Source organism: Stegastes partitus, unplaced genomic scaffold, assembly GCF_000690725.1.
Source record: "Stegastes partitus isolate 25-593 unplaced genomic scaffold, Stegastes_partitus-1.0.2 Scaffold72, whole genome shotgun sequence".
Lineage (NCBI taxonomy): Eukaryota > Metazoa > Chordata > Actinopteri > Pomacentridae > Stegastes > Stegastes partitus.
Genome location: NW_007577803.1, coordinates 446211 through 457650, shown reverse-complemented (window position 1 = coordinate 457650; position 11440 = coordinate 446211). Strand labels below are relative to the sequence as shown.

Below are 11440 nucleotides of genomic sequence, written 5' to 3'. Positions count from 1 at the left end.
GTTGGTTTTTCCTAAAAACTTGTCGGATAGCAGGTTTAGGATTGTTAAGGGTCCGATTATCGAGTCATGACTGTACACTGTTCAGAGCTGAGAGGTTGCCGTATTGTGCTGGTACTAGTTTAGTTTGATTTGCATATAGTAGGTGATTCATTGGTGCACAGCTGGGCTGAATTGATTTCAAATCAAAATCACGATTTAAAGCGATGTAATTAGCAAATCACAATTCTAGACATGCAGCACGCCTGACTCAGTTTTACTAATTCATGTCCTCCTTGTGTGACAATCAGGTTTTTGATGGTATCTGGTGTATTAATGCTCCGCTGCATGTTTTACATCTATTGCACAGCGAATATTAAACTAAAGGTTGAACTAAAAGGTACAAACGGTGTAAGTGATGCAGGAGACAGGATGTAGAACACACGGTGGATGTGAAGACGGTTGCTTTTAAACTCCCTGCCCTGCAATCTGTGTGAAGGTTTCTGCTCCAACGTTCCATCACACTGTTCCTTTATATGTAGTAATTGTTCTGTTTAAAGCTCGTTTTACAATCAGAGTAAGTGATAAGTAATCTGCTGCTGTCCATGCTTGACTCATTAATCATCATTTCTCTTTTGTTTTCATGTCTTAAATCAATATTTTATTGAATTGCTGCTGTTGGTTGTCCAGTTAGTTTCCCTCCTTTTAAACCGATCATGCAGAGATATGATTGTGTTTGTTTACTGATGATTGGCAGGTCGGATGGGCTCGCAGGTAATAGTCCCTCACCGCTGTGATCGCTATGACCTCATGTACATGAGACCCATGGGGGATCTCGGGCAAATCATTTTTATGGTAAGATTTACACAGAAACACATTTATCCTGCAAAAATGTGGTGAACGGTGTCGTCATCAAACTGCTTACGCTCATGAATCTAAGAGCCTTACATCTTGGTTATGTATTCTGTTAAAGGAGTGGGATGCGAGGGACAAAGACTCCATCAAACAGGCTATGGCGAGCTCTAACGTCGTCATCAACCTGGTGGGCAGAGAGTGGGAGACGAGGTACACTAACCTGGAAACACGCATGTCGTCTGTTGTGTGGATCTCATGAAGCCGAGTTGGAATTGTAAGCCGGCTCTGAGATGTAAGTGTTCTCTCTGTTCTCTGTGAAGGAACTACCGCTTCGAGGACGTCTTCGTGTCCATCCCTCAGCAGATTGCTAAGGCAGCCAGAGAAGCTGGCATCACGAAGCTCATCCACATGTCGCACCTCAACGCTGACATACGCAGCCCATCCAAATACCTGAGGAACAAGGTGGCTGCTTCTCTGCATCTTCCACTCAGTCAGACTGGTGTTTCTGTTGTAGTGTGTTGACATGTTATGCGAGTGTTGATGACATTAAAGTCTGTGTAAATATAGTTGATCTTTGTGTATTTTTAACTGCAGGCTGTAGGCGAGACAGCAGTGAGAGATGAGTTTCCTGACGCCATCATCCTGAAACCGTCTGAGATGTTCGGGAGGGAGGACCGATTCTTCAACCACTACGCAAGTAAGGAAGTCGTTTGTGTCTCTGCGTGATGGGAATGTGGCTCGTTGGGTCATTGTTGTTGTGTGCATTCAGTTGTATATAAGCAGCCTTATGGTTGCTCGTCTTCTTCTACAAACACAAGCAGATCTGCTGCTAAGTTTCTTTCGACCACTTCCGTGTCCCGTAGTGTTGAATACGTTTCCTTTTGATACCAACAGTTAACCGGTAAAATTTTTAATTGCATTTTTTCTTCTTCTTCAGACATGCGCTCGTTCGGCAGGGCTATTCCTCTGATCTCCATGGGGAAGAAGACGGTGAAGCAGCCTGTGCACGTACGTTTCACAAGGAAGCAGCTGTTCATGTTCCATTTAGAATAGACGTCACATCCCCAAGTCATTGCTCAAACTGAATGATGTGTTGCTTCTGTCGCTTTGTGTGGATGTTAACAACGAAGCAACACAAGGTGATCGCTAAGCAGCTCCACTGGGATGATTGAGTGTGTAGCTGAAGGTTGTGTTGGCGTTTCTTAGCAGCCATATTTCACTGCTTTAGGGACCAAATACCTGTTCTGTCAAATTCACACCATCTCAGACCTCGTTTACACGTAGCGAAAACGGTGATGTCTAAATGCGTTTGGCTCTTTGGTTTACACGTAAACAAAGCTACGAGTCACCGAAAACGATCACGTCTGAAAACTCCGGCCAAAGTGGAGATTTGGAAAAACTACGTCTTTACATTTGCATGTAGACACACAGTATGCGACAAAAGCATCATCAGCGTCATGTGTGCGACCATGTTTACAGTTCGGCTACGTCCGTATACTTGGACTGACGTGTTTACAGTCGATGTTTTCTGTTATTTTGTTTGTCGTGTCTCTAACACCACATGTAGGAGCAGCTCCACTTCTCTGTGGGTCCAAACAAACGACCCTCGCGCCGTTATCTTTGAAGTAACAGGAAGTTTTCATTGTTGTGTTTTTTCCAGGATCCTGATTGGCTCGCGTGGCTTTATGCTTCTCGTTACACTGCCCCCTGTAGGTCTGGCAGCTCATAGCAGCTCTTAACGACGTGTTTATACGGAGATTTTTTTGGTGTGAACGATGTTATTTTTGAAAACGTAGATCCATTTTTGTGAATACCGGCTACGTGTAAACGTGGACTAAGTCAGAAGTGGCTGGTGATCAGCACTCCTTCAGTAGACACTGTCCAGCGACTATCATCTGAAACAAACTGATTGTTTGATTAACTTGAGTTTCTACTATTTACCTCACAAACTGCCTCAATTACAGGATCAACTGTGTGTCAGATAAACTCAACTAAACCGACTCTTTTCTCCATCAGGTGGTGGATGTGGCGAAGGCAATCATCAATGTTGTCAAAGACCCCGATGCTAACGGAAAGACGTACGCACTCGTTGGGTAGGTGGTCAGTTTATTAACAAATAGTATATGCTCAAGAGATCTGAGAATACTGAACTGAATGTGTGACAGTTCAAATGATGCAGAGGTTTTAGTTTATAGCGAAGGTTGTGGAATTTACAGTGAAAATAATCTATACTGATGCACATAAGCAGAGTATATGCTACACTTGAATGTGGTAAAAACGTGATTCGGTAAAATGTTTTCTTTGTATAAGCTAAAAATATAGTGTGAGGGGAAAGAGAGCAGACGCTGCACCGAGGGAAGAGTGAAACATCTTTAATGTTACCGTTACTGAAATGAGTGTACAGTGGACTGAAAGCAGGTCTGTCTCTATGGAGCCACTCTTCAGTTCTGTTTTTGCGTACTCGGTACATTTTGCCTGTGAGAACTGTCACATGGCCTTTATGATTAAAGTAAGTGTATGAACAGTGTGTGTTGGTCGGCGTCACAGCTGTGTGATGCTTGGAGTGTTAGTGATGAAGACTTCTCTGAACAGATGTTTGTCCTGTTTTCTTGTCTCCAGTCCCCACCGTTATCTCCTTCATGACCTGGTGGATTACATCTACTCCGTGACACACAGACGCTTCATACCCTACCCCTTGCCCCGCCCAATCTACCAGTAAGCATCTTCTACATGTTCTTGGAGCGTTTGTCCTCTGTGTAACTGCCTCATCAGCAGCATGTCGCAGCACAGATTGTGTTCAGCCACGATTGCTGGTGATTAAGGCTTCACACGTCACATCAGGCTGCCGATGGAAATATTACTCTCCTGAGCCACCAGTAATCAAAACCTGCTCATGGGTCTCTTGGTGCAGACGTTACGTGTGACTGTCAACTTACTGACTTGTTTTGCTTTTCAGCCTCATTGCCAAGTTTTTCGCAATGAACCCATTTGAGCCCTGGACAACCCCAGACAAAGTGGACAGGGTAAGACGACCAGCAGTTTTATATGACTTTAAACTTGAGGTTGTGAGAATTGCACCACCAGCGCTGTAGCCAGGTGCTTTTCCCACAGAAACAAATTAAACTTCTGCACTATTCTTTCATTTTTCCAGTTCCACACAACAGACATGAAGTTCCCAGGACTTCCCGGTCTGGAGGATCTCGGCATCACTGCTTCCTCTATAGAAGAAAAGGCAATTGAGATTCTGCGCCGCCACCGCCGGTACCGCAACCTGGACGCCGACCTGGATATGACAAAGCCAGCTAAGACCGTCAACTATTAAAGCACCTAGTGAGAAATCTCCTTCAAATGCTTTGTCATGAATTATATTGTGTACATAAATAAAGAATTCTCCTCTTAAAGTGTCCCCGTGCTGAGCGTTTTCCTCGTTCGCTGCATATTATAATCATAAAACACCGCTGTAGCGTATTCACCCACCTTCCCAGTTCCCCCCATTAGACATATTTATTGTTTTACAAGACTCGAATAATAGAATTAATCATCAACCAGAGCCTGAATGGAGGCGGCAGGTTCAAGCAGTAAAGCCTGAGAAGATTTATTTTCAGTCAAGATAACAGGAAACTTTAAAAGTCAAAGTCCAGACCTGAACAGGGCTGAGAAATTTAGCTCTGCTTACAATAAAAGATGGCAAAATGAAGACGTGTAGACATGTAAAGCTAATAGAACAAACCTGAAAAGGAAATAGCTGTGTTGGAGCAGCCAGGAAGCTTAAATCTGGATGCAATTGGTAAGAAAATACAGCTAAAAAGACAGATTATAGGCAGAAAAACCATCTTAACTCTGTTTAATAGATACACAAAGGAATGAGAGTAATATAAAGACTATTGGTTTGAGCCGGACTACAACCAGAGGAGGGTTGAATCAGTGCAGTAAATCCTTCAGTGTACTTTGAAACCTGGATTATATTGTTCACTTGATAGCGTCGCATCCTCTCCTCCCACCCGTCACTAAGGTACTGCTGTATAGACGTAGTGTGGTTTCCCTTAAAAGCAATGTCTTGACACGGGTTCATGCTCTCGTCAGCCTCCTTAAATTGAGCTCTTTCTTCGATTTTACCAACTCTAAAGGACTCATTGGAGGTGCACATGGTAGGAAGTGTTATCTTTGTGATAACATGAGTTTTTATTGTTCGACTCGAGCCGTAAAGTCTGTTCAGAGAGAATGAAAGCATCGTGAACCTTTTGTGAGACGCCACCATGAAGACACACGTGCGAAAAGTTGGACTGATCGGAGCCTTTTTACTGGTAACGTACATCGTCACCTTTATGATCACAAGCTGGAGACAAGTGAAATCTTCCTCTGAAGGAGTCACAGATGAGGACTTTGTGAACAGAAAACTGGACAGGATTGAAGAGACACTAAACAAACTGGGTGAGTACCGTTTAAAAAGTGCACGTTCTGGCTTTGCAATCTCAGAATCGAATAGTTTAAATTGATATTTATGTGAAAGTAAATTCATTAAATGGCATAAAAGTGGAGTTTCAGTTTTAAGAACATTGTACATCAGACACGTGGTGACTGTGGGTGGAACACTTGAGTTGTCATGATAACCCCACACTGGCTAACCTTATGTAATTAGAGCTGTGTGTACGGTTTGTTAATCTTTCATAAGTTCTCTCTATTTCTGCGTAAATGTGACCTCATACTGAAAAGTAAAGGACCCAATAAAACAGGACACAGTATTATTGTTATTGTTTTTTTTAATCTTTTAAGCCACGTGATCCAATAATGTTCCGTATCTGTGTGTGTGGCAAAGTGACGAAGTTGAAATTAGAGTTTTCAAACGGTGCTCTCTGTCATTTAAAGAAGCTGAATCTGTTTAAATCTTACTGTGTCTTCGCAACACATCTGTGAAGGTGTATCATGAACAAATGGGAACAGGAGTTGCTCATTAGGTTAGAGGAGGTTACAAAACCATCTATAAAGAGTTTATCCACAGTCAGAGTGTGTACAAATGGAGGAAATTTAAGATTGCTGCTACGCTCGTAGGTGTGCAATAGCCAGCGAGGTCACAAACGAACCAGCGGTGACTTGTGAACAACTAAAGGCCTCCCTCATGTTGGCTCAGGAGAAAGCCTCTGCTCTCCAAAAAGAACACTCAGCTCTCATGGACGAGATAGAAGTTCATCACAAAATAGTTTGGGATCAAATGGAAGTGTTGTGTTTGGAGGAAGGACAACAGTGCATCCCAGCACGAGAGCCTTATCTAATCTGTGAAACACGGTGGCGGCATTATCATGGTTTGGGCCTGTTTTGCTGTATTACGGCCAGGAAGGCTCCCCCTTACTGAAGAAACAATTAGTTCTGAATTTGAGTAGTGAATTCAGAGGGCGAACGCCAGGACATCTGTCTGTGAACTATATCTTCAAAGTAAAGGGCGGCAGGGCAATGCCTCTGAACGAATGATAAACAAGACTAGAGTTAGTGTTTTGGAACGGCAAAGTCAAAGTCTGGATGATAAGGAAGGGGCTAAAACGATCGAATTATGTGACAAAACCCACCAACTATGAAGCCCCCTACAGGTCACGCCGAGGATGTTTTGATGATGCATCCTCTCACAGTCCAGTTATGACCTATATCACTGTATATGGATGTATGGTGCTGTGAGATAATGCAACAGTAGAACGAGTCAGTGCAAAATCATTGAACAGTAACTCAGATCCAGAAAAGTTCTTGCCATCACTCTTGCAAGGGTTTCACACTGTTCTGCATTGAGAAATAGCTACGATTCCTCCAAGTTGATCTGCAGTAACTGTAGCTGCAAGTCGTCTATCGACTTCTCGGGCTTGTACAAAAATCTGATGATGTTTTAGGTCATATTTATGGAGAACACCTCTGTTATATGAAGCCATCCAGTGTGAGATGACAGTTCAGTCAAATCAAAGTGAATAAAACTTCTCTTCATTGTCTAATCTCTTCAACAGCATTGTTAATGGTGGCGTCGGGTCAGAAGAGCTCCTCCAATGAACTTCTCCCAAACGTGGAACAACAAAAACGGAAGCCTGTCGTGCCAAAGTTATTCCCGGACTCCTACCTGTTTGAGAACTGGGGTGACGACCTGTCAGAACAGGACCAAAAGGAGGCTCAAGGCCTTTTTGAGATTTACGGATACAACGTCTTCCTGAGTAATCGATTACCACTCGACAGGAAGATTCCGGACACAAGAGATGGCAGGTAGGCTCGGCTTCGGTATTTTATTTCCAAACATTTGTTCCAGTTCCAGCTTCCAGTGTTCTTCCACGTCTTACCAAAAAACAAACAAAAAAAAAGATTAACTAGTGAATCACAAAAAGATTTTAAAAAGACATTTAATGACATTTTACTTTCAAAGCTCTTTAAATGTAATTTATCTGTCAAAGCCCTGACCTGGACACACAACAGTGGCTGCTAAGTGTTCCTCGTGTGCTAGTTGTATGGTAGGGGGTCCCTCAGGGGTCTATTCTAGGACCACTTTTATTCAATATATCTTGTAATGACCTTCCTCAAGTGTGTCCAGATGTTACTGTGCATGTATGCTGATGATACTGTGATTTTTGTACCTGTTTTATACCTTTTAAACCAAGTCCATAAGAACCTCAGCAACGTTAAATTTAATTTTGATCATTTTAAAAACACAAAGCACCAGTTGATTGATCTGAGAAATTAAAATTGCGTTTAATCTTGCACCTCCTTCTCTTGGCGGACTACCCGGGCAGTGGCTGTTCATGTAGGACTAGAGCATCTGCTGCAAGTGTCTGGGTAATGCAGTTTAGAAAGACAGCTTTTGATTGATCTGCTTTCTTGGTTAAAGCTTTGAGGAAGTAGAAATCCACCCAGACAAACATAAGAGACTCAGAAAGCCTCAACCAATGACTGACTTTTGTCTATTGTATTTATGACTGTTTGGGAGTTTACTGAGACGTGACCTGAACATTCACCATCTCACACCGTTTAGATGTCTGCGGAAAAAGTACCCCAAAGACCTGCCGACCGTCAGTGTGGTGCTGATCTACATAAATGAGGCTCTTTCTGTGATTCAGAGGGCAATCCGAAGCATCATCACCCACACTCCGAAAAAGCTGCTGAAGGAGATCATTCTGGTGGATGACTGCAGCACTTACAGTGAGTTCAACAGCAGCCTTGTGACTTGATGACGTGTCAGTTTGGCCGCTTTGCATTATCATATTTAATATCACATATCTCGCTGTCGTCAGCTGCACTGTTTTATTTGTAGATCTTGACTGTGAACTGCATTTTCAGATGATCTTGGGAAAAAGTTACAAGACTACATAGATCTGATTCACAAGGAGAGACCTGGACTCATAAAGAAAGTGCGGCATCGGCGACAAATGGGCCTGTCCCAGTCCCGGATCTCAGGCTGGGAGCATGCCACAGCTGATGTGGTGGTCATTTTAGATGCCCACATAGAAGCCACGGAGGGATGGTAAGGACAAATGTCAAATGTAGGGCTATATTTTAAGGAAAACAAGTGTAAACTGTAATTTAGATTTTTAAGTCCCTGTTGGAATTCTACCTAAATAGTGTTGAAAAAAGAAATAATTCTTTGCAGGGCAGAACCTCTGCTGGCCAGGATCAAAATGGACCGGACTGTGGTGGTGTCCCCTGTGTTTGATAAGGTCCATTTTGATGATCTGCACGTGGAACCGTACGTGGCATCTTCACACGGCTTTGACTGGGCGTTGTGGTGCATGTACGAGTCCTTCAGCTCTGACTGGTTGAAGGTGGAGGATTATTCACAGCCCGGAAAGTACGTGGAAACAAACTGTATTCTATTAAGCCAGATCCATGTGAGCAGGATTGTTCCTCACACTTATACAAGGAACATCCAGCTATGTTACGTTCTGTGAGGCCACGTGTTTGCACATTTTGGGGGGAGCTAACAGAAAATCTGTTGTTCTAAAACAGCAAAATCTTGTCTGTAGTCTAGCGGTGCTGTATGTCCTCTTGAAGGAGAAAGAGATCAAATTCTACAAGGTTTTCTGCTTTTTTTATATATACTAGAACCACTTTTCCAACAGTAAAATATACAGACATATACAAACCTGAGAAACACCTGAATGAACAAAGAATGCACCACCTAGGGGCCTTATCTCAAACCAAATGATTGATAATAGAAGGGATTTTCCAGTTCTGCATGTTATTTTTTAGGCACATTTCTAGGTAGAGCGTATGGCGGCACAATGCTAGTAGCTCTGTGGTGTGGGTTTTGAACAGGAGTCCCTCTGTTATGGGAATCTTTGCAGCAGACAGACGTTTCCTCGGAGAAATCGGCGGCCTTGACGGCGGCATGACTATCTACGGAGGAGAGAACGTTGAACTTGGGATTCGTGTGAGTAGCCAAAGATGCCCCTGTTTAAATGATTTTTAAAAAGACGACCTAGATAACCACTAGTGACCTTTTTGACCTCAGGTGTGGCTTTGTGGAGGAAGCGTGGAGGTTGTGCCTTGTTCCAAGATAGCGCACATTGAAAGGTCTCATAAACCGTACGCGCCTGATCTCAGCAACGCCATGAAGAGGAACGCGCTGAGAGTCGCGGAGATCTGGTTGGACGAATACAAGAAAAACCCATTTATCGCCTGGAACGTCCCTCTTGAGGTTGTTACCGTGACACACATCTCCACTGTCAACAAGTGTTTGGGGTTTGTTGTGTGTTTTGTAGGGTTTTAACTTATTATTATTATAGATTTTTAAAATATTCTTATGTATAATACTGAGAGTCCTAACCGTAATGTGTAAAATATTCAAGTATATTTGTATAATATAAAATATTAGGGTCTTTACCTTAATATTTATATTCGTCAGGTCATATTTGTCTTATATATGTACTGTTAATATTTAAGTTAGCTTGATAGATTAATATAATAAATAATGCTGTTCGGTCTTAACCCTAATTTTTGGTTATATTTATGTAATTTCGTACGTTCTTAGTCTTAATATTAAAGCATATTTGTGTTATATAGCATATTGTAGGGTCATTAACGTAACATTTAAATTAGTTAAGTATATTTGTACATCTGATATTGTAGAGTTTTAAAATTTATATTAAAATTAGTCAGGTGGAATTGTACAATCTTAATATGTAAATTTGGTAAATGTATATATTAAATAATATTGTCCGGCCTTAACCTAAATAACTAAAGTAGACATTTGCATTCAGTATAACACTGTAGGGTCTTTACCTCAATATTTAAATTAGACGCATAAATTTATATCATAAATGATATAAATGATGTCTGGAGATGTTGCTTCAATATTTCCACATCATGTTCTTTCTTCATCTATTTTGTGAAGCCACCAGTCCCTCCTTCCTCCAGTTAACTCAAATTTGTCAATTAACCAATCAAAAACTTCCAAAGCCATGACATCATCATCTTTCCCAAATAGTCTGAAGGCATCTTAAGCGAATGTAAACGTCTAATTTTGAAAAAAGTAATTAAAAATTCTCATTATTCTGGCGTTTAGCCAATAGAAATCATTTTAGTGAATCTAACTGACCTGAAACAGGAAAAGTTTGGTCTGATTTAAACTTTCTGACACACAGAATCACGGGATTGATATCGGTGACGTTTCGGAGAGAAAAAAGCTCAGAGAAAGGCTGAAATGTAAACCGTTCAAGTGGTACATAGACAACGTCTATCCAAGCCTGGAAACATGGGACAACCTCCTGGGCTACGGTGTGGTGAGGAGCTTTTTCATTCATTTGATATTTACCCTGAAGATGTACCCATGCCCAGTCTTTAAAGGAACACACGAGGAACATTAACGCATGACTGAACACAAGCAACTCTGGTTCCACAGCTGCAGAACTCCTTTATTAAGGGCAGCTGTGTGGACCAGGGACCTGTTCCAGGAAACATCCCCGTCTTGTACGAGTGCCACTTCCAAGAACCACAGGTAATGTTGACAAAAAAGAAAAAAGAAATAAGATAGGGAGATGTAATAAACCGTGTGATTAAAGTATAACTTGCCTGTTTCACCAGTACTGCTACTACAACACCGACAGCGAGATCATCATCGGATTGATTAAATCTCACAAATATAACACCAACCGCTGCCTGGTTGACCCCGGCGCTGGAAGCACTCCAACTCTGCACGAGTGTCAAATGGCGAAGACAAACAGTCTGAACATGCACTGGGACTTCAAACAGGTAAGACTTTATCTGGTGTTGCTCCTGTGTGTTTCCACCAGTAGGAGGCGCCAAAGTCGGAAATGTTCAAACACTACATACAGACTTAGAGACACTCACAGTACGCGATGATGTCATCTCTTTTCGTCGCAGGGCCAAGCAATAAGGAACAAGGAGACCAACAGGTGTCTGGAGATCGCTCAGGGAGAAGACTCGTACTATCAGCTCATCATTCAGCAGTGCAGCGGGCAGAGCTGGACCATCGAGCATGTCGTCACAAGCTTTTAGTTCAGTTCTTAAACATCCATCCAGTTCACCGCCTAATCCTCACTGGAGTCTATCCCAGCTGACTCAGGGTGAAGGCAGGTTCACCTGGACAGGTAACCAGTCTATCACAGGGCTACACTTAGAGACAGACAAC

At 42.3% G+C, this 11440-nt stretch overlaps 2 protein-coding genes across 2 annotated transcripts in view; both read left to right on the top strand.

The window, feature by feature from the left end:
• Nucleotides 1-4235, top strand: part of ndufa9a (NADH:ubiquinone oxidoreductase subunit A9a) — a 6663-nt gene extending 2428 nt beyond the window's left edge. The window contains exons 3-11 of the mRNA XM_008276444.1: nt 734-831; nt 950-1041; nt 1152-1293; nt 1426-1528; nt 1769-1839; nt 2848-2924; nt 3451-3546; nt 3788-3854; nt 3983-4235. Coding sequence (XP_008274666.1) covers nt 734-831; nt 950-1041; nt 1152-1293; nt 1426-1528; nt 1769-1839; nt 2848-2924; nt 3451-3546; nt 3788-3854; nt 3983-4153 — 917 coding nt within the window. The 3' untranslated portion in view covers nt 4154-4235. The remainder of the gene's footprint in view (nt 1-733; nt 832-949; nt 1042-1151; nt 1294-1425; nt 1529-1768; nt 1840-2847; nt 2925-3450; nt 3547-3787; nt 3855-3982) is intronic.
• An 852-nt stretch (nt 4236-5087) lies between these two features.
• On the top strand, nt 5088-11307 carry LOC103353465 (probable polypeptide N-acetylgalactosaminyltransferase 8). Its single transcript, XM_008276456.1, has 11 exons — nt 5088-5262; nt 6816-7065; nt 7826-7992; nt 8131-8314; nt 8441-8638; nt 9106-9220; nt 9302-9487; nt 10434-10571; nt 10691-10786; nt 10873-11040; nt 11173-11307. Exons 1-11 carry the CDS (start codon nt 5088-5090, stop codon nt 11305-11307), a joined length of 1812 nt encoding a protein of 603 aa, XP_008274678.1.
• The last annotated feature ends 133 nt before the right edge of the window (nt 11308-11440 follow it).